Raw genomic sequence first — 24,253 nt, forward strand, 5'->3', positions numbered from 1 at the left:
GTTTCTAATTACGTATTAATATGTACTTGCTTTCATTGCATATAGAAGCCTATGCAAGTTCTGTACTAAATTAATAATATACTGTAAGAAGTAACTAATTCACAACTAATTCTCTATGCAAGTGCAGACCTAGGCACTTGCTTCAACTTTAATTACAAAACTCTCCGGTAATCCAGTTGGAAAACCAACCAGAGACCAACAAAAAAGAGAGGAGACGAAGAGAACTCAAACTAAGGTCAACATCATCAAAGTTGCAAAAACGGAGAAGAGTGAGCAAAATTTTGTGATTGTGATTGTGACAGTGGATGCGACTGCGAATGCTGTCTGCCCAGGTCGCCTATTTCCTGTCTGCTTTTGGGTAACACACACCAAACACACACAGACACACCCACGCACACACACCAAACACACAGAGACAGCACACACATGTCTAACAATTTGTAAAAACAACACTCGACTTGAACTTTAAGTAAACAAGTAGCGAAAACTACATAAATGAGTTTGCTAAAAACTCACAAACACACACGCCAAAAAAAAAAAAAAAAAAAAACGGAGAGAAAAAATCCAAAAAGCCGCCGCCGCCGACTCAGTGTGAATGACACAGCACAGAGAAGTTGTCAAGGGGGTGCCTGAAGGGGGTTCCCCAAAGGTTCCATGTCCAGACACATTCACGTTCTCACACTAAAGTGTGCTGGACATGATGAGCGAAGGGCAGCGCACACTGGATTCTACTTTTATGCGGTGACACTTGTGGACCCTAGTCTCCTCTTCTGCTCCTCCTTGGCCCACAGCCATGCGCTAGCCACGCTCATGATATCAAAAAAACTTTGCCGACAAACGGCACTGGCAAAAAAAAAAAAAAAAAAAAAAAAAATGTTAAAACAAATAAAAGGTACATAGAAAAAAGAGAGCAGTGATGAGGTGTGAAAAATAGCATGAGACTGTGTGACCAGAGTAATGTGTGTATCGAGGTGACAAATCAAGAGCTGATGAGAATTGACTCGCCACGAAACTGGTTTTTAGCCTCTTCAGGCTCCAATTATTTGCGAGCATTTTCACGCCATAATTTGATTGATGTGCTGAATAATTACAAATGCTGCCTATAAATATCTTCTCTCCACAGTCTTTAGTCGCACTTGTTATCAAAGATCTAACGCGGCTTCATTCGCAGTCATTATTCAGGAATTAACATAAAAGAACAGCAAGGGGGTAAGACCCTGGGTTTGATGAACATTTCGTATACTCTTTGCAATTCCAATGTTTCCGCTTGGCGAAAAGTCTTGAAGCCGTATAATAATGTGTTTTTCTCAATTTATTTCTACCTAGCTGATATATAAATTAGTGTTTTATTTCCACTCTGTTCCGTTTTGCTAACATATTTGTTTCGCATTTCATTTGTTCCACAACAATTTGATGTGATAATTGTTTATCTCTTATTTTATTTTACCGTATTTCAACAAAATAGCTTTTTTATATTCCACAGTCATAGAACGTGTTTCATTTCCCTTGAGTGCACCCAATTTTCATTTCATTTCAAGACAAAACCTTTTTTGTAACGTTCCAAAATCAATTATCAATTGGAATCAGCTTGTTTCAATTCCATGTTGTTCCAAGATAACAAATCGTGCACAGAAATGCATTTATTTTATATGTTTTTCCATTTTATAACTCTGTCCTTCAGTAAAACCTAGAAAAACTTGTCACTCTTAAAACTTAACTGAAAGTCTTTACCAATTCCATGGACCCTCTTTTGAATAACCAGTGTATAAGTAAATAAATATTCTTGCCTCATTACGATATCGCTTGAAACTCATCTAATGTGACTTTTGTCCACGCCGCAAGGCGCAACCGAGTGGAAAATGTGCGACGACGTTGACAACTCATGAGCGTCAAATTTGATCAAACCGACGCGACAGCCGAGGGGCCATAATGGGTTAACATTTAAGCGTCGCGCCAATGTCTGGTTTTGTTCGGGTTAGTTTGTTGAATGCAAATTTGCACGTGTTTTGTGGAAATGCCTCGGAAATAATGTCGACGTCTATTAGGAACATGGCGCGTTAATGGGGCAATCATTGAACGGCAACTGCGAACAGAAATGCAAAAATGCAAAGCACAATCCAAGTCGAGAGATTGTGAGATGAAAATGAGGAGGAAAAACGAGTTGAAAAGAATTGGAAATTAATAAAGTGATAAACATATACATGGTCGAAGAATGTGGAGAAGAAAACCGTCAACATTTTTTGAGGTGACAGACTTGTTTAATTGTGGAATATTACGAAAATGTTGAGGAGAAACGCCTGAAAACTCCCTAAAATAAGAGACTACGAATTTTAATTTTATTATAAAAGAATCTTAAATTTGTAAGGAATATATCATTCAAGTATTATAAAAGTAGCTCAGAATGTTGAGAAAAAAAAACCCTGAAACTTCTTTGAGAAAAACGATTTGATAACCGGACGAAGAATTTCAAGAAATATATCTCTGGAAATTTTTTAAATGTATCATAGAGATACAAGAGTAAATTTAAGAATTAAGAATTTCACTTAATTTCGTTTAATAATTTCTTTTATTTTCCTTTCAATTTAGTTTATAGACACATTCTCCAACTCTCAACAGCTAACTATAATAAGCTCCTCGTGTTTAATCAAAATAGTCACACATAATAATTTATTTATAAAAAGAAATTATGCCATGACTGACGTCATTGTCGTCGTGTATAAATCGACATACAAATACACATTTCTCCGGCCTAAAACATATTCTATTCTTCTCCATGATGAGGTCATGACAATAGATTTTGTCAACAGTTTAATACTCTTATAAATATGTGTCTGGCTGCGTGGAGAAATGAATAGCCTTTTCTTTGTTTGAGCGGAGCCATTAGTACAATTTCTATGATAGATATTCATAAATTTTTATATTATTAATTAAATTAATCAAATACACATTAGCGGCACGCTCAACGCCGGACCCGGTTCTCGTTGGATCAGACGAGACGAAACGAATCGAATCAACTTTGGGCACTCATTAGAGTGCGGTCAAAACAAAGGGAGACGAAACAGTCGGACAGCGGGGCAGAGAAGCGGGGGGGCTGCGTCATTTATTAAATTGCCAATGATTTCTTTATTCGTTCAATGAACTTGCCACATTAAATGGCAAAAGGCAAATCAAATCAAAGCGATATTAATAATCGCCAATTAAAATGCTAATCGAAATAATAGTTGTTGGGCGACGGGGAACGTGAGGAATGGTACGCGCATAAAAACTCTTGTGTGTGTGGCTTGGCGAAACCAAGACACAAAAAGAAAATTCAAGCCATGGAAAAACCAGAATCTCTCAGGAGAAACAAAAAAACGCAGAAAAAGAAACAAAAATCTTGTTAGCTGACATCATTTAAAGAACTCGAGAGCCTCTAAAAAGACAACCCGTCCCAGAGATATACGAGCATTTGAATGTATTTATGGAGATCATGTCTGGCAAATGCCTGTTTGGCATTGCAAATCTCAGCGGTGCTGCCAACCAGGAAGCGCAAAAAAAAAAAAAAAAATAGAACCAACTTGTGGCAGTTGCAACTCCAGTTGGAAAGAGTTGCAAAGTTGCAAGCCAAACGTGTAGATGCCACAGTTGTCAAAGGAGGTGAAAGTTGGGCATGGAGCTTGAAAAGAGCTTGAACTTGGACGGATGGAACCAAGAAAATGTAACATGAAAACATTTGAACATTTGAAAATATGTTACGAATAGTTGAGGACAGCATGCAGAATAAATCTGAGCTTATGATTTATATACTAAGTATAAAACAGATTCAAAAATGCAGCGTCACTAGTTGCAAATTTGCAAAATAAAACTTGTCATTAGTTCAAATTCGTAGGCAGCAATATTATGTTCATTCTTCGCCATTTTGTATCCAAAATAATTCACCCAAAAACACTTTTATTCATTTAAACGATTTGTTTACCAAGAATTCACCACAGAATTCATTTAATATTAGAAAAATATCTGGTCACTCTGCCATAAACTAGAACTGCATAATTGACTGTTATCGATTGTAATTATTCAACTGGCAAGACTTTGTTCTATTTCTTTTTTTTCTCCTTTTTTTTTAACTGTTCATCCAACGGCAAGTGCAACTTGTTAAAATTTTTTCATCCAGTTTTTCTGCACTCATCGTTTATGCAAATTGTTTGTTAGACAAACAGCAAAAAGAAGAAAAATGAACAAGGGGAAGGAGAAGAAGAAAAAAAACTGGATTTGCTTGAAGAGCAAAAACTGTGCTACAAATGAGACGACACAAGAGAAATGGATGTTGTTATATTACTGTTAAATGCTGATACATAACGGAATTCTCTTAATGATGGCTAATAACTCGACAATGACAACAACAACAAGAACAAGAAAAACAACGATAACAACAACAGAAACTACTTATAGGCCCCGAAGAATTTTGTAGGCATTTTCTCAATGGCCTGTTCAAAATAATTGGCCAGCAACAAAAGAGAGGCGAACAAACTTTTGCCGCCGGACATGACAGAATAACAGCAACAACAACTACACAAATGTAACACAATATAACAACAGCAGCAACAACAACAACAACAGCAACAACAGCAACAAGTACAAGAACAATAGCAACAAGTTGGCAAAGACAGGAAGCCATAGGAAACATTGTCAGCTACACCCAACGTGACATCATCAAAATAATAAAATAGAAAGTATGTGTGCAGTGTGCGCGACTATGAGATACCCTATATGACTGAGAAAAGCGACGAATAAACAATAATGAAATATGCAGACTGACCTAATAATACCCTGTACTTAACCGGATGTGTGATACTTTTAAAACTAATACAATCTTAGGCCAACAGCTCTGACAAGACACAAAAAGCTAGATTTGCACGACTCTAAGATACCCTGTGCTTGGCCAAATACAAACAAAAGTGAACATCTTATAGAGTGAAGTTCACTACATAAAAATCACAACCTGCATATGACATGCAGTGTACCCGTTTAACAATTGGCTAAGGGTATTAACAACTATTCTACACATTTGTTAGGTAATACGACGACTAGGCAGCGCGTTTGGCTTTCACGATTGCAATTAAAGGGCGTATGCGAAGACAGTGTAAAAGAGAGAGTGTGGAAGCGGGGGAAGAGAAATGTAGAGAGTGTGTGTGTGAAAGAGACTTAAGCAAGCAACCAACTGGCCGGCAGATGCCAATGACCCAGGGGCGTAACTGATGATGACCATTACCAACGACATTACCATTAACATTAGCCATTGCGATGATGATGAGGCGCAATAAAAGCGTTTAAAATAATGGTAAAAAGCCAAATGCTAACATAAACAACAATTAAAACTAAACGCAAATGCGTAACGAAACAACAACAGAGCGAGACGGGGCGACAACAAGCAATGAGTTTGCAAAACAAAAAGAAAACAACAAAAACTTAAATGTAAAACAACAACAAACACAAGCTTTACGTGAGAGTCGATACACACACACACTCACACACAGAGACAGAGCACAAGACAATGACCCAGAGCAAAGAGAGCGACAATAGCAACAACACTTGAAGAAGAGTCATTAGCATGAGCTTGAACTAGTTGCCCAGGCAACATGTTGACAGAGCGAGCGAGCAATCGAGCGAGAGAGCGTGCTTGTGATCACTGCCTAGGCCAAGGTCAGGTTGGCAACATGTTGACAACATGCACTTACATGTGCGTATAGCGTGAGATGTTGCAATTGCTCATGTTGCCAACGAAACTGCAAATGTTGCGTGTCGCTCGCTCGCCTCCAGCTTCTCCTCCCGCGCTGCTGCTGTTGCTGCTGCTGCTGTGTGAGAAACAAGCCAAGAGCCACAAACTGTATTTGTTGTTGTTGTGCGGGTCAAATGTTGTGCACGCAACATGCATACATACATGTTGACGTGACCAGGTAGACATGTTGTCCGGAAAACCACTTGAAATTAAAGGTCAGCCTGAGGTAGGCAGCCAATCAACAACGGCATGCTCGTAACTTTATAATCATTTTCAACACACTTTGCTACCTCTCCCCGCCCATTTGTATGCCTCTTTACCAGTGTCCCGCTGTTTCCTCTGCTGCTGCTGCTGCTGCCGCTGCTGCTGTTTCTTCTTCCTTGACTCCTTCTCTCCTTGGCAACATGAGCTCTAATAATCATGACTTGTTAATCTTTACGCTTCTGCCTTCACACTCGCGCTACCATCTGGCCAAAGCACATTTGCTCAAACTCTTTCCTCTTCCTACCCCATCCCATGCCTTCTCCTTTTCGTTTATCTGCTTCGCGTCACGTCTGGTAAGCTGCTTGCAGCGAAAATAAAAATAAAAAAATAAGTAGAAGAAGCTGAGGCAGCGCAACAAGCTGGCATTTAACGGTGTATGTTCGGCTTCTTCTGCTGCTTTCAAAACCATCTTTTTCACGCATTATTATCATTATTATCATTATTATTATTATGATCATTACAGCTTTAGCATTATCATCATAATCATCATCATCGTGATATAAGTGCAAAAAACCATTGAACGTTTAGTTTTCAAGCTTTTTCACCTTTTGCCAGACAATTTCTTTAGCAGTTCCATCCCTGGGAAAGCCCTTTTCCACTCCATTTCAATTGCAACGGCATCTTTAAAGTTCAACTCAACATTTCCTGTGGTTATCCTTGGCAAAAACACTTTCATTGCGCTTTCGTCGCATTACTTTTTGTTACTTTTCAACCTTAGACAGACGTTTCCTTATCGCGGGTGTTGCCAGAAATGCGTCGCTTACAGACGATTCCACCCCCACCCCGAATTCACTCTTTTTCCCCTACATTTTACTGTTTAGTGACTCGGAAAACCGCATACAATTTCGTGTTTCCCTTATTTTTATTTCATTTTTTATTTTGGCTGTTTTCAAGCCATTATTTTTTTTTTTTTGGCACTTAGCCAAGGTTATGTAGGTCTGCCCAAAAAAGTTGTGTGTGGGGCCAAGAGCTTAAGAACCGTTATGCCAATTAAAGTTTATAAAAATATTCCAAGTATTTCGAGGAAAGTTGTGAGGGAAGTGTGTAAGAGGAAAAGAAGTTAAAGAGCGGGAGGATAATATAACAGCTTATTTGTTTGATCTTGCATTGGATTAATCTTAAAAATATACTAGCTAGAATTAATCAGTACATATTTCCCCGGCGCAAGTCTTTACTTATATTATTATTATTCAAAAACAGTTTCTCGAATAGGTCTCCACTCCACAAAGGTCCCCACACGCCTCATTCTCATTCCTGCCTTATATTATTCCCTTTCATATTTTCCCAATCGGTTTGTTCATACGTGATATTTCTTCTTCTACTATCTGCTAGACTGCCATTCGCCATTATTGTCAAGGTCTTTGGTCTGGGCTTGTCTCTGGGAACTGGGAACTGGGAGCTGGGATCTGGGTTTATTAACTTTTATGGCATCCACCGATGCGTAAGCTGAGCGAATCGAAATGCAACACCCAAGAGATATAGAAAAAATATGAAGCAAGAGCGAAAAACAGAAAAATATTGTACTTTGAAAATGAAATTGAAAACGTTACGCATGCGTTTTCAATGGCTTTTGAGGGGTTACTCAGGTGCGTCGGCCGCGACGGCGGGTAGATGGAGAAGGGGGACTCGCTCAAAGCTATCGAATGACACAAAGTATAAAGGAGAAGGAAAAAAGTTGATGCCGCGTATGCGAGCGCTCCAAAGTAAAATGGAAAATTGCGTTCACACAAAAGTGCAGCAGCTGGAAACGTGAGGTGAGACAGCTGCCACACAATCCTATCTGCCCCCAACCCCCTCCCTTACCAAGGCCCCTGCAACACCCACTCTATAGCGAAATGTGATCTGTGCGTAGTTTGTTTTTCTTTCACCATATTTCCGTTTTTCTTCTTTTTATTTTACCAACTCGCGCGAGCCAATAAAAGTAGGAGCCAACGCAGCGGCCTCTGCCAGAAGTTGTCCAGCTTTAAACGCATCCGAACGCCAGGATAAACGCCGCACCAGCAGCTTCAGCAGCAGCAGGATAAGGCGCCATTCGCCATGTCCGCACGCATATCGATTGCTATATTGTGGCTCATTTGGGCCAGGCTAAAGACGGATGCAGCCGCGGCCAGCAGCGGCGAAAGGTAAGCCACAAGTGACAACAACAGTCTCACAGTCGGGTGGAGACGACAGCGCCATGCTCTGTTCACAGTGTGCAAAAACGCTCAGAGTTCTCTTGATTATTGTACGAATGACTCTCAAACTGTAGCCGCATACCAGTTGATTTTGAACTGCCAATAAAATAAACATAGCCAATACGCCCGTTTTTCACTTTGTGAACAGAGCATAAGGACACGGTTGTGCAAATAAATTGCTGTGTCACTAAATCTTCTTGCCCAGGGTCCACATACGTCTGCACATGCCGGATGTTGTGCGTCAGCACACGCATTTTCACAAGGTCTACAAACACTTGCCACACCCACTGCCACCCCCTCAGCTGCTGAGGCCAGTGTCGGCGCCAATGGGCAAGCCGCATGTCTCGCTGCTGGGCTACACGACAACGGCGAGCGGCAGCGGGAGCATGGCGCCCAGTCTAAGGCAGCTATTGGCCACGCCTGTGGCCATGCCCATGCCCATGCCCACGCTGACGCCCAACTATGGACCCGCGCTCTTCGATAGCTACAATCAGCAGCAGGTAGAGGCGGCAGCGACACCAGCGCCGACGACGACCACAGTTAAGCTTAACAGCAGCTCCACACGGCAACAGCAGCAACTGCTGCAGCAGCTGTTCGCGGCGATTACAGCCGCGCAGAAGCAGCGCTTGGAGCAGCAACTGGAACTAGAGCCGGAGCAGGAGCCGGAGTCAGAGCCGGAACCGGAACTGGAAAATAACGAGCTGCTCAATGAGAACTTTATGGCTGCACTGCAGCGCGAATATCTGTCTCAATTTGGCGGCAGCCAGCGCAAACGCAAGAAGGTAAACTTTGTGAGCAAACTGCGCGGCAAACCGCAGCAGCAGCAGAGCAGCGAGGAGCAGTTCGATGAGTACCAGGAACCATACCTGGAAGCAGCCAAAGCCTGGGTGGAACTAGGCGAGAACCAGGATGAGAATGAGGATGACAGCGCGGCGGCATTTAGCGGACACAATAACGCGCTCAGTTCCGTATCCAGTGTAGACGAGTTTCTCAATGATGTGGGTGGCAACGCCTTTGCGACGCACTATGGCAGCATGTATAACGAATATGGCAACACTGGCTACGCTGGCCACACTGGTCACACTGGCTACCCTGTCCACGCTGGCTGGCAATCCAAGCCCACCGCTTTCAGTAGCTATGCGCGACCTACAAAAGCCACGCCCACACTTTCGAGAGCACGTCGACAGCGAAGACCCAACGAAACGGGTTCGGGCATGGGCAGCACTGAAAGAAGTGCCGGAAAAGTGCGCTACATCAAGTTGACAACGCGCAAGAAACGCAAGAATCGCATAAAGGCGAAAAGATATCGTACTTAGACATAAAACATGTAGACTATATATCACTATGAGAGGATATATGGAGACTATATAGGATTATGATAAGCAGCTGTCTAGTTATTAACTGTTAGCATACTTTTTTGAGCCAATCTGCAGTTAAACTTCAACTCTTACGTTAGTATTAAATATTAACAATGTTATGTTTTGATGTTTTTGTAGCAAAGATCTAATATAGAATAGAAATTTGTTAACTTTCAAATCGCATTTTGAGGTTAGTCTTATTTTTGAAGCATTTCCCAACACTTCAAGAGAATGCTGCTTACTAGAGTTGCCAACTGTTTTTAGCGAGCAGCAAAAAGAAAGCTTGGCTTGGACTTGGTAAGCAATACACAACATTGACAGACAGTTATCCAGAGTCGCCACCTTTTTTTGTGAACACAGTATTTCAAAACCCTGCAAAGCTAGATTTTTTCAGAACAGAGTTGCCATCTATGCTGAAAAAACTGTCTTTCAGTTAAATGGGCACGAATAGCAAATAGTAAGGTAGATTACTTTATTTGCTTAAAGTAACTGGTTTATCTTATTAGGGAATCTTATATAGTTTTTGTCAACATTCTTTAATCTATAAAGTTGAGTCAACTACACAAATTTCTTACCCACACTTAAGGAGATATTTTAGGGCTGTTTTCCCTTAGTTCACTATTAGCCCTCTACGCAATATCAATTTTCATTCGCAATCACTTACCTGTAAAGAGATAAAAGTTATAATAGAAAAGTTAGTCAAATTAAATGGAAAATATTTCAGGAGCGTAGCACTTAAATAATCATAGTAATTACGAGAAACAATTCCATGATGCCTTTTTCATCTAGTCTCTAGCCCCGGAATTGCTCATCCACAAACAAAGCATTAATGGGCCGACCCTGCTATCCGGGCCAGGGCAAGTATATAAAGGAGTGGAAACCCGAAGTTTCTTGGGAAATAAAGTATACGATTAAATGTGAGCGAGAGAAAGAGAGGAAAAGCGAGAGCAAATAATAGTACAAATGCTAATAAAATTCAATTAAAGGCCACAAAATTACAATAAAAGTGGCTGGAAAACTGACTCGGCAAGGGTCGCCGGTCAGGATTCTGGTGCGTACTGCTCTAGGAGAGGGATTGGCTGTGGCGGCGGGTGTCACATGAAAAGTCAAAATTAACGACTCATTTGGGCAAATTGAAGCCATAAACTACAAAGCAGCAAAGCCATACGCCCGGCCAAGACGCGCCACAGTATCAGGAGCCAAGACTAGCAAAGGAAACCTAATGCAAGAACTTCAACCCCCAGCCCGAAGCCCAGAGCTGACGTCACTCTGCACAGCAGCCAAAATATAAATTACGCACAAAATTCCAAATGAGTGACGAGCAGGCATTAGGTGGAGGGGAGACAGGGTAATAGGAGGGGGTTACCACTGCACTCGGAGTTGGATTTTAGGGGGGGGCGCTTGTTTATGTCCACGGGCTCATCCTTTATTTTCGTTTTTGGCAATAATTTTTACTACATCGCGCTCTTTCTCATAAAAATGTGTCATACAAAACGCCCCATTCTCTTTCTTTATTTCTCTGCTTTTCTCTGTCTCTCTTTATCTGTATCTCTCTCTCTTTCTCTCTATTTTCTATTGCTCTGTTATGTCAAACATTTGCTGCATACTTTCAGGCGATATTAAAAGCGTGCAAGATTTTCATTTGTATAACTGCGTATTCGAGAGAATGAGAAAGAGAGAGAGGGGTGCAGTGGGCGTGAGAGGGGCGGCAAATTGCCTGTCTGGCAAGGCTTTGGGCTCTGGTATGGGCGTGGCATCTGGCAAGGCGACACATAAAGTGTTGATGTGTCAACCAAATGACATTTATTGTTTAGAGGGGCGGCAAGGAGAGAGGACACAATTTCTCTGGCTCCATGCAAACGTTTATTATGGCCGCCAGATGGCGTCAACGTGCCGCGACAACAGGCAACAAGTGGTACGCCGAGCGTAGCCAGAGGCAAAGCAAGCACGTTAAAGGCTGCACAGAATTCCTCCTTGTGCATATATGTGGGCGCATAGCTGACCCGTTTGCAATTCATTTGATTTACAACGGAAATGAGAGAATTTTCGCATATGTAAAGCCCTCGATATATGGTTGTTTTATATGGTCGGAACATAAATGATTATTTCCAGATGATCTACGAGCTATTTTGAAATGAATGTGTGTCTGTTTGGGCTGGACTTGGATTGCCGGATTTTTAATATGGATTTATGATGATATTTTAACAGATTTAATCCATACGAACTTGAGCATTCAAAGTATATTTAAAAAATATGTACTCAACAGCTTAGTTTGTGTCACCGCTTTGAAAATTAATATCATAGATGCGTCAACAAGTTTTTTTTAGTAGCTAATACGCAAGCTGGCTACACTGGCTAATCATATAAATCATATAAATTACATAAATTGGCATCACTGTCAGCAGTTTATTCAGCACTAAAACCCTGACCCTGGGCAAAATAACTTTCCTTTACAAATGTCTATCTTTCAACAGATTTTTAAGATTATTCCTTGGTAACACTCTGCACATATTGACAGCACTTTTTAAGAATGCCATAGGCTGGCTGCACTGATTGCACTTTGTTCAGTACAATTTTAAGCCAAGCTGGCAGTACTTTATTTCGATCTTAAAATGACTTCATTAACATTGGCAGCACTTTAACAACACAACAACACTTAAACAAGTAAGTAGCAACAATTGAGTTTACAGCTAAAAAAATTGACAACTAAGCTGCATTTAAGGGAAAGAAATACTTGCACAGTAAAAAGTATCGACCTTTATATTTATATATGTACAAATTATCCGGTTAAGTGAGACGTTTATCGTTGCCATTACATTCTGGCCTTTGTTTAATAAAAGTGCCATAATATGCGAAGAGAAAAACCATTAATGGAAATTGAAATGCACAATTTCCTTTATGTATAATTCTAACCCAACTTTATAAGTCCCATAAAAGATGTGACACTGTACATATATCCATATATATATGTTTATATTTGTATATTCTCATTTATATAATTTTATGTATTCGCAATACAAAAATGAATTTCCAGCTGTGGTTCCTATGTTTTTTCTTTTTATCGCCACTCTCAAGGACAACAATAAATGAGATGAATAAATAAATAGGACATTATCACTGCAATTTCGACGCACCGCACATCATTTGTCTTTCGAGAAGGGAAGGGGGGAGGATTCTTTAGTCTGCCACGCCTTCTTCGCCTAATTTTGTTAGAGAATGATAAGAAAATGCCATCGGGCTCTGTGGCTAGCATAAGAATTGCAATGGCAAACAATTCATTAATTTAATTAATTTGTGGCAATTAAATGGCGAATGAGGGTTGCTGCGGGTGGTGACTGGATTGTTGCTGCCACGTGGGGCAACCAGAAAAGCCGCACAGTCATCATCAACTCAACGCTCGAGTCATTATTTATACGCATATATCTAGAGCTCTACACCCCCCCCACACTCATTCTCACACTCTCTCATTTCTTTTCAACCTGGTCATCATCTGGGGGCCCATCGATTCCCCAGGACACGCCCCCGCTTATTGTTGCCTGGCGCAAAAATGGGTTAAGTGTGTTCCATGTCCGTTTCGTAGCGCAGATAACGACAAACTGGGCCTTATTGTTCGAGGTGTTGAAATGTGGCACTTAGCTAAGAGCCAGATGCAACAATAACATTTATTTACGATACACAAGAGAACAAGAGCTGTATGAAGAAGAGCGGCGATAACGTGTGCCTTCAAATTAAGAACACACTTCAGATACTCTTTAATTGCTTGTCATTGCGAAGCCTCGAAATGATTCAGCTCGAAATGTGATTAAAGAGCGTTTGACGCTTTAGAGAACACAAAATAATTGGGGGTATGCGACACAAAGGAGAATTAAAGAAACAAATGCCTTTCGAGTAAGAAGCTCAAGTGGAGAGACTGAGAGCCTACTTTAGAGAGTGCAGAAAAACAAATATGAAAGAACTTTTATGCTATGATTAAACAAGTAAAGAAACGGTTTAGTGTTGCGTAACTCTCAGAAGAAAGAAATTCTTTTCTAAGCACTGTGAAAGAAAAAACAAAATCGAGCAAAATTTAATTTTAATAGACACAGAATGCATTTGCACAAAGGGGGTTTTATGATACCGATAATGTAGTTCAGTTGATAAACAAAGAAAAAAACTCAGTCTTGTAAAACTCATTAAAAAATTAGGAAAACTTCAAAAAAAGTTTTATAAAAACATCCTGAGTGAAATTTAATCCATAAAAATCCTATTATATATATTTTATATATATAAGAGTTATCGGTTATCTATTCAACAAATGACCGACAAATTTGTATTACTATGCAATTTTAATGTAATCGAATATATTCTCGATTATTTGCGTCTGTTGATGAAGAAAGTATCATCAACTGAAATTAGATTTGGCTGCACTTTGCCAGTTAAATAATCGTTTTATCCAGTTTAATTTTTATGTCTTATATGCTGCATAAAGCGCACTCAAAGTTCGTTGTAAAAGATACATTTTGGCCTTAACCATTTAGCATATGCATTGGGGGTGTGTTCGTGGCCCCAAACGATTAGACCGAAGAGCATTTGCATAATATGAGCCCCAGACCAGGGTTTAAGTGCTCTGCGGCGTCGTTGTCATGCACTCGTCAGCCCAACCGCCGCTGGACAACTGAGCAATTTAATTAAAATTAAAAGTACAACTGCTGCAACAACAACCACAACAACAACAACAAGGACAGCCAGAACAAGTCAAAATACTCGCGGGTATTACGAATGTATTACAAAATGCTAATTAAATGCCATGAAATTGGGCCAAGCCTCGCAAATGTGAGCCACTAATCACACCCACGCCCCCGTTCCGCCTCTGTGAGGCACATAAGGGCGTGGCTGGGGGGTTGTTATTGTTTTCGTTTTTTTTTTTTGCTGCGGTCTCAAGTGCATTGTGTAAAAAAAATAACAAATTCTTGCGTCTATTTGCGACAATTAAGTGAAATTACATTTGTGTGTCACATGCGGACGATGATGTGGTTGATGTTGAGTATCGTTGTCATCGCCACAGAAATGAGCTTAACTAACACATACAAATACACACACTTGCATAATTATACAACACTTAGATGCAGCTGACAACTCTGACTATTTTCATTAAAATTAAACTTTCAGTAGGAGGAGGAGACTTTAAAAGGTTACATATGCTACATAAAAAACTACATGTTAAATATATAAAACGGAATTAATTAAAAGACATTTTTGTTTAGTGTTGTAGAACACTTTTACAAAGAACAATGCTTATTCCAGTGTTTTAAAGGAGCATGTTTTTTAATTATATATTGTTAAACTAGACAAAAAATAAAAAGAAAAATATGTTTAGTTCAAATCCTTTACAAAATAAAATAAATTTCAATAAATACTTGTCAGTGTGGTATAACTGTTAAGCGGAGAAAGAATAAAGTAATTCAAAAATGCTACAGTGTTGAAAAACACTTTGTAAATGCACTTAAGTCCTATAACATTTTCATATAAACTGTATTGTAAAAGACACAATGAATCTTAAAATACTCAAAGCGAATACTTCCACGGAACTATATATAACTGTTGAAAATCTGGCAAATGGCAGTGTTGAAAATCTGAGCAATATGCCTGGAAAAAAATAAGCGTATTCTCTAAATTATGAAGATAATTATTATAATATATCACTCTTCTGTTGCCCAGTGTGGATGGGTTAAATAAAATAGTAAAGATACGATGGATATTGAGTCGGGTAGAAGTTGCTGCAGCTGCTAATGACTGCTGCGAATGACTGCTGATGCAGCTGCTGTTGGTGTAACTTGCGCTAGTTTCAATTAGATCTAAATTTCAGTTGACATTTGAAACAATTAAAACGAATGAGTGCATGCAACAATATGGCACAAGCTTTGAAAGCTGTCCGAGTCGCCTAGCCACCAACTGACGTTGATGAGATTTTGCCATACGAATGACGCCGACGATGAGGACGACGATGACGATAATGATGATGACGGGCAACGTCTGTTGGCCCGGAAAGCATGAAATAAAATGCGTAACACTGAATGATGCAGTGCGTCGCCCGCCTGGTTGTCATCTTTGCGGTTGTTGTTCGTCATCATTCGTTTTGCTTGGCTCTGGCAGTTTTCTGATTATCCCAAACAAAAGTCAGAGCCGGCAGGGAGTGTATGAGCCTGTGTGTGTGTGTGTGTGTGGGTGTGTGTTTGTCTGCGTGTGTGTTCCGGCGGGTCTTTCGGTTCGTCGGATTGGACAGCTGTGATTACAACTTTTCTGTTTATGTTTTGTAATTGTGTGCCATGGGTTTTGTCGGTTTTTGACAGTTATGATGAAGAAAAATGTGGGTGCCACACATACACACACAAGCACGCACAAATACATGCACGCATGATGCATTAGACAGCAGTCAACGCAATGTGGCAACTTATTCTGTTGGCCATTTGCAACTTATTGTTGCGTATTCCCAGGGCAAAGCACTTTGAATGTGACACTGCGTAGCGCAATTTTACAAATTGAAATGCAGCAAGGCAAAGAATTGCAAAATATCCGGAAATAAAGCAATTAAAATGATATGTGGTCTAGTTATTGGCTTACAACTTTGAAACGCAATCAAAAGTGCTAATGAACATGCTTAGAGCAGATTTTGAACCTGCTGAAAAGGTGATTTACGGCTGACATATACAGAGTATACGAGTAGCACATTAAGTTACTCCAGAAGTTTTGCATACAGAGATTATGAAACACAAACGATTTATGTTATAGTTATTGCAGGTTTGAAACGCAAGGAAACGTGTTAATAAACAAGCTTAAAGCAGATTGTGAACCTGTTGGAAGGTGAATCTGATTTGAAATATATTTCACCGATGAGTTACACAATTCACGACAACATTTTTAAAATGTTAATAAATCAATAACATTTACAATTATAAATGCTTGCTCTTCTGCAATTAGTGCATTTCGAATATATTAGCATAGAGAAGCTGCGATCTGAATTTGAACTCAGCTTAAGATTAACATCAACCCAACTGATAAATCCAATGATTAAGACCAAATTTTGAATGATTAAGAAGAAATTTTAAAATAAAAATGAGTTTAATTCGGGTTTAGCTGCTTTTTGAGCAACATATTTGAGATTAAGTTACGAATCACGCAAAAATATAAATAGGAATTTCCAGTTCAACTTGGGTCGCTTTTTCCGACTAAATAATACTGATTCGAGCATAGTTTGTTCACTATGGAACCAGTTCAAATGTGATTTACTGACTAATCCCATTTTTATAAAATTTGAAATCTACAAATAAATGTATCATACTTTGTTCCCTCCCACGAGAATTTCTAACTGAATTTGCAGCACTTTCAGTTTAAAATAATAAAACATCCCAAAATTTGACACATTTTTAAAAATGGCAAAGCTCCCAGCTGTCAACATCTTTATCACTGTCAGATTGTACCCTGTCTCTCCCTCTCGCCCTATCTACATATTCACTGTCAATGCATATCATAAACGTTGACGCTTGACCTATGGCAATTGTTTCGCAATCCACTTTCATAGACCCAAACCACATGGAAAGAGGGTTAAAAAGCCTTGAAGTATTGTTTACGCAAATTGTGTGGACGAAAGTTTGGGCGTAAAATAGTGTAAAACGGGCTGGCAAACAAATAGAAACAAGACAAAAATAAAATAAAATGCATTTTATACTCGAATATTGCAATACACTTTGACAATAGGTAGCACACGGGCACGAGTGGCCCTGCCCTGTGTGGGTTCTCTCTCGAGTGCCTATTGACCATATATCATAATAAAACACGGACACTCACACACACACACACACACACGCAGAGACTCAGCCATAAAGGTTGCTCCTTGAACGCCGAGAACACTTGTCCTTGGTGTGAAAAACTTTTGTCATACAGCGAGAGAAATTGAAAATATGCAAGCACTGAAAAGTTTTCCCTGATAGTACAAAACTGCTGTATGATATGTGTGTGTGTCGGTGTCGGTGTGTGTGTGTGTATGTGTGTGTATGTGTGTGTCGGTGTGTGTGTTGTTGATATAGTTTATGGAGCACAGAAAATACACTCTTCCGGCAGGGCGTGGCGGGGTAACTGTGTCAAGTGCAGACTACAACATTTTAGCCAAAGCATCCGCACAGTTTACAGTTTCCAGCTTAAATATTTAAACAATTTTTGGTTAAATACGAGCACAGCGAAAATATTTAATCAATTTCATAAGCAAGTCCCACGGGCAAAGTCCGTGACTACATCTCGCTAATGAGTATTTCGAGAGAGCACTGTAAACTATACGACAATTTGCCCTGCATAAATATTTATGCACAACTTAATGTTGATTTTTTTAGCATTGATGATAACATGTCCTTAAGAACGAAAATTATCGATAAGTCGGGTAGTTTTTGTTCGCTCAAGAAGAGCATCAGCCTAATAAGACGGGAATGGCTATGGCCTAATTCATGAACTTTTTTTTAGAGAAAATGTCCGCCCATGATGAGTGTCCGACTACTAGAAGTGGCCGTTTTCATTCTTTTCCATTGTCATTTCCTAATATAATTAAGTAACAATAATTCGTATGTTGACTCTCGCAAAGCTTAAAAATATTACAAAATATTTCGATTTCTTTCCTTCCTTCTGCTCATTATCATATAGAGTATTCAAATATATATATATATATACCAGCTAGTCACAACACTCGTATACATTATCATTTGCCATTGACAACAACTCCTTAGCTAATTAGTTTACTCAAATTCTGTTACTGTTACTTATCTACCTGTCCAGCTAATAACCGAAAACTGTCCGCACTTGACAAACAGACGGTAGCTAAGCTCGACCTCAGTTGAGAGTCGGATGGAGAAAAACTTTTCTATGCAACAAACGCGAAATAAAGCTCATTTGGATTTTGTTGCTATTTTTAAACAAAAAAAAGTTTGAACTTTTTTTTTGTGAGGTTTATCAACACTTCCGCACGACGGTGCGCATGCAAAAGCTGCAAAATTTACGCTGAACAACTGCTACCCACACACACACACACATAGACACACGCGGCATAGAGAGACATATGCACATCCTGCTACTTTGCAGGACATTGTTTGCGCTTTGATAACACACACAGAGATACACACACATACAACTGCCTTCATCGTCATTACGGCTATGAAAATTGCGCATGCCATCGCATTGTGTTTGTCTATATAAAGCCAAAGGGAAGGGCGGTGCCGATAGAGCAGGACAGGGTTTCGGGATGCAGCGGCAGGCGGCGAAGTTTTGCGAGGAATGCTGGCAGGCATCGCTTTGCTGACAACGCATACAGGACACCCTCTTTCTCTCACCCTCACCCTCTTTCTCTCTCTCACTCTCTCTCTTTCTCTCTCTCTCTCTCTCACGCGCTGCACAGCAGTCAAAACTATTTTTCGCTTGGCATTTCAAGCATTTTATGGTTTTATTTCGACAAAAATTTTGCCTTTAAACACGCAGATAGTTGCATGCCACAGCTGGCTTCATTCCGGCTATCACATAGCACCACAGTCAGTGGCCCCTTGCACCCCAGTCCTTTCTTCCTTCCTTCCACATTGGCCGACTGTTAATTCATTGCCATGTGCTTTTCATTACGCATACGCAGCGTGCGCCTCCTCCGCATAGCCCAGTATTGGGCCGCCAATGAGTTTGTTCTCAGCTGTTGTTGCTTCTGCATCTTGTCGGGTATATATTGAAATATTTTGCAAACAACAAAAGGTCGTCATGGAAAATGGTAGAAGTTAGGACATGAATTGAAATATATTTAATTAGAGCCTGAGTGCAATTAAACTTGAATGAAATATGCTAAACAATTTAGCAGCTGACTGCTATGATATGTTTAGGGATTTTACTGAAATCAAAGCGTTTCATAGCAAGAAATACAGTTTCCTGTCAACACAAAAAAAAATTGTAATCAAAATCTGACTGCTATGAAACTAATCTATAAAAGGTGGAACATTTAGCAACTGACTGCTGTAAAACATAAATGATGATCACTGAGAGTTGAGCAAATTGCTATGAAATGCAGGGGAGGTCAACTTAAAAATATAAATTAACGTCTGAGTGCTACGAAACTAACAAATAATATGTGCTATAACATTAGGCAGCTGAATGCTAAGACACATGTATGATATTTATTATTATATCAAAGATTTTACTGCCAGAACGTTGAAAAACATAAAAATGTAATGATCTCGCTCTCCCGAGAGCAAAAGAAGTTAAGCTCAATGCTACGAAACTTAAAAGATGCTTGCTATGATACCTAATTTTATCAAATGCATTGCAAATCACCCCAAAAGCTTTTTTTAAATTAAAATGAAATCTACAGCAGATCCACATGTGACAACTTCAATGAAATAAGCTGCTTGCTATCAAACTGCCTCAAAGTGCACAGAGCAATCAGCCTTAATGCTGGCTAAAATAATTTTACTACACTCTCAAAATAAATAAAACAAATATAACTACAACATTTATTATTCGCATAAAAGTATAATGTCAACTTTTGACAGATAAATTACCAGAAGCAACAATTTCGACTGGCTCTACAAATAGAATGGAGTAAACACAAATGGAACATGAAATGAAATTAAAAACGTAAATTGCACTTTTTGAAAACTGGAAAAGCAAATAAATAAATAACACAGGAAACGAGAAGGACAAACACAGTCGCTGGGGCTCGTTTGCTTAGGCTAGAGATAAGCAACGGCCGGAGCGGGAAGGGAACAGTGCAAACAGGGGGGAACAGCACGAAAAACAAAGCTACGTCCATTTCAGCCTTTTAGCCATTTTGCCACCATTTGGCTTTTTATGCCTGTCTCTTTGGCGGACTGGTGCCGGCGGAGTCGCTTGTCATTAATATTTCACAACCAGGCAGGCAGGCAGGGCGAGGAGGCGTGGGAGACCGGCAGCGGGTGCAAAGGGGCGGCAGTTCATGGTCTAAGCTTCAACAAAACAACAGAGCCCATGCCACCCCGCCCACAATTAAAATCAGATTAAAGTTACGCTAATTTATGCGACCGCACGGCGACACAATACAAAAGCGGATTTTGTGAGTTCCATGAAAGCCGTAAAAGAAACAGAGACAGGGGCGCGCGGCGCTTGCATACCAGAAGAGGGGCAAAGGGTTTTAGAAAATTTATCAAAAAAATAAAAATAAATAAGCTAAAAGAAAACGAAAAGTCTTTGCCACAACAGGAGAAAATGTTCGCCAAGAAAGACTTCGCTTAGACACAGTCTGAACCAAGGGAAAACAAAGAAAACAACCCCTTTTCAGCCCCCACCCCAACTCCTCAGCACACACAAACCAATCTCATCCGAGTTTTCCACAGTTTGTTGCGGTTTTAGTTTTCGCGAGATTTCGGTTTCACTGCCGCAGCCCCCCACGCCGAACTGTCCAACATGTCTGCCGGGGATTACGAGCTCTAATCCCGGCCTCAGCTTTTCGCTGACAGTTTCGTCCGGTTGAGCCATGATAATTGCTTTGAGACCCCCTTCTCTTAACCCCAGCCGCACGCCTCTGTGCTTCGGTTACCAAACAAACTTTGGCGTAAACACAGCACAGAATGTTGTGGCCAAAGTCGCAAAGGAGGACAATAGCCGAGGACCCTAACCTGACTGAAAGTGGACACCTTTGATCGAATTGTGCCGCATGCAAATGCACACGGAATATCAAAAACCAATGTCAATAGAACCAATTCACAATACTGCATACCCAAAGCAATTCACAATCGTATGCGCCATGTGGCTGAGCTCTGGGGGAATAGAAATGAGAGGGGTTTTGTGATTTTGAAAATTTTCATAAATTTGCACAGCTCAATGCCGTAGGTAAGATGCAGCACAAACAAAAGCAAAACATTTGGGGGCAGGAGCGATTAATGTAGGGAATGCATTGTTGCAGGTGGGTCGGGAAAAAGGGAAATTTAAAAGCTTGCAAATACAGTAAAGAATACCCTAAAAAGTACACATATAATATAATTAATAGGGTATACTAAAAGTATCAATAGTATTGTAATGACACAAAAGCAAAAAGTTAAAGCTTCCAAAGGTGTGCTTTAAAAGCTTTATATATTTGGAATCAATATATTCGTATTTTAATATCAATCAGATGAAGTGTTCAGAAAAAGTATAAGCTTCTTATATCTTCAATCCTAACATCGTATATGACAATTTAAATCAACTTAAAGCTTCGGGATAAGCTTGAAAGCTTAAAAGTTTCTTATATTTTAAATCAATACAATCGCATTATGACAATATCACTCAACTAATAGCTTAACAAAAACCTTTTTAAAGCATTTGAAATGTATGTTCAAAATCATTTTATAGTTTTTAGTCAAAACTTCTGAAAATATAATCCAGCTTAAAGCTAAACTTAAAGCCCGGTTCAAAAGCTTTTTAATTTTATATATTGTCTTTAACTTTTTTCGCAGCTTTGCTGTGATCTTTAAGAAACCTTAAAGCTAACTTTACCCATTTTTCTTGAATTCTTTAGTTGCCAAACCCTTACCAAATGGACAAATTCTTGTAAGCTCAAAGTTTCAGTAAGCTTTAATCATTTATTTGCCATTCTGAATAAAAAACTACGTTAAAGCTTTTACTTTAATATTTACTTATTTAGCAGGGTATACATCATGTCTCTCTCTCTCCCTCTCTCTCTCTCTCTCTTTCTCTTACTGCAACTGGCCAACCACAAAAACTGTTTTTAGTCACTAAAAGTCTGCAATTTACGAACTCGAATCACTTTTGCGGCTCTGTTCAGCAAGCTCTCTTGATGTTATTGTCTGCTATTGTTGTTATTGTTGTCTGCCCGTCTGACTGGCAAACACAATTGCAAACAATTCAATTTAATTAAGAGTTTTACGAACGCACACACCCGAAAAGTCGACAAATTTTTGGTTTGCGAAAAAAAATTTCGTTTGGCTTTTGTTGCATCCATCCAAAATCATATTATTTTTAAAAATTTTGATATGGTTCTAGACTGTAAATTCTTATCATTTTTTGACAATGGCAAATAGCCAAAAGTTCTCGAATCTATAGCGTATGCCCCTAATATTCTTCCAACAGCTACAACTTTAACAAATTTTTGGCCGATTGTCATGATTTTATCCATAGATTTAAATTAATTTTTTAATTCAAATAAATTTGCAAATTTAAAATCACACTTTACAAATATTTATTTCAGTTATTCGCCGTTTCGGCTTAAATTTATTTCATTTATTTTTCCAGTGAAATTAGCAATTTTCCTTTGTATTTTCTTGGTTGGCTCAGCCAATCAAGAGTTTCAACAAAAGAATGAAGTGAAATCTATTGAAATTCTTCGACTCAGTTGGCCAAAGAGATAAAATACAGTAAACAAAAGACGAAGAAGAAGAGAAACCTAATAAATTCACAAACAAATCCGCAACAATTATTTACAGTAAACGCATATTGTTTATTAAAAGTAAAGGACAAGTTAAGTACACATATGCGAGTGGCAAACTACAGCTGCGATGTATACAAGAACCTATCAGATCCCTGCCCAGTCCACCAAGAATCTAGGCTGGGCCCGTTGCCAGTGTTGGTTAAGCAACAAAGCAAATATAACACTTGGGCGCTGCATATAGGTATATTTTTGTATGTATATATATATATATATATATATATACAAGTATGTAACATACACACACAGCACATTTGTTTACTTGCACTTGGCAATTTTCTTTTACAAGTGGAATTTCCTTATGCTTGTTGCTTTTAAATGTTGCTCAAATGCCACTTCAGAGTTTTTGGCCAGTTGGTAAACCGGATTTATAATAATTAATTGGCTACAACATTTGCACATTTGTAAAACAATATCGTCTGTGTGCGAGGGCGTCTGTGCCATGTGTGTGTCTGTGACTTTGCTTCTTTATTTAAATATTTATTGCCATTGCAGTTGTTCAGTTTAAGCAAGGTTTTATTAAGTGCCACCGGCAATCGGCATCTTCTTGACTTGACTGAGCATGAGTCCACCCTTTGCTGCGCCCCGTCACTTACATCCAATGGCTGACTGGCTGGCTTGGGGGTAATCCAAAAGTGGCTATCGATAAAGTTTATCACTTTAGTTTGTTTATGACGTGCAAGTGCCCTTCGATGCGATTCTCAAACGCTTAAGGTATGCGATAAGTGCGCACGTTACGAGCTGTGTTCATCAATTTTTATTGCTTGAAGCAAGCTAAGCTTTTTATTTTGATTAGTTGCACAAAGTGTTTTGAGCAACAATATATATAAGGCTAATAGATATTTCGATTGATATAAGGACTTATTTAAATGCTGTTAAAGATATTATTTTATATATTATATATACATCTTTTTTTATTTCGAAAAAACGTAAGCATTGCATCAACAGCAATATTTACATGTTAATTATTACTATCGACATATATCGATAAGTTATATTGATATTTATCAATGGTAATTTTATCGATACCGTTTTATTTTCTAGTATATCAGCAAATAATGCAAAAACACTCTCATCAAGAAGCGCTTCACAAACATCAATAACAGTTAAATGTTCTATATGAACGCAATAACAACTTTGTTTGCCCCAGGACTTAATAGTATCCACTCTATTAGAGCACACACACACACAAACAACTTATATGTAGCTGGCAAAGTTTTCTGCAAAAATATCTTCTGTTTATTTGTGGTAA

At 39.2% G+C, this 24,253-nt stretch overlaps 2 protein-coding genes across 9 annotated transcripts in view; one reads left to right on the forward strand and one right to left on the reverse strand.

Moving 5' to 3' along the window:
• The window catches only part of pum (pumilio), a 231,356-nt gene that overhangs the window by 132,080 nt on the left and 75,023 nt on the right, over positions 1-24,253 (reverse strand). The gene's annotated exons all lie outside the window — the stretch shown is intronic.
• Positions 7,961-9,829, forward strand: LOC138910943 (uncharacterized). Its single transcript, XM_070207251.1, has 2 exons — positions 7,961-8,142; positions 8,399-9,829. Exons 1-2 carry the CDS (start codon positions 8,057-8,059, stop codon positions 9,507-9,509), a joined length of 1,197 nt encoding a protein of 398 aa, XP_070063352.1. The 5' UTR covers positions 7,961-8,056; the 3' UTR covers positions 9,510-9,829.

This window comes from Drosophila virilis, chromosome 2, assembly GCF_030788295.1.
Source record: "Drosophila virilis strain 15010-1051.87 chromosome 2, Dvir_AGI_RSII-ME, whole genome shotgun sequence".
NCBI lineage: Eukaryota > Metazoa > Arthropoda > Insecta > Diptera > Drosophilidae > Drosophila > Drosophila virilis.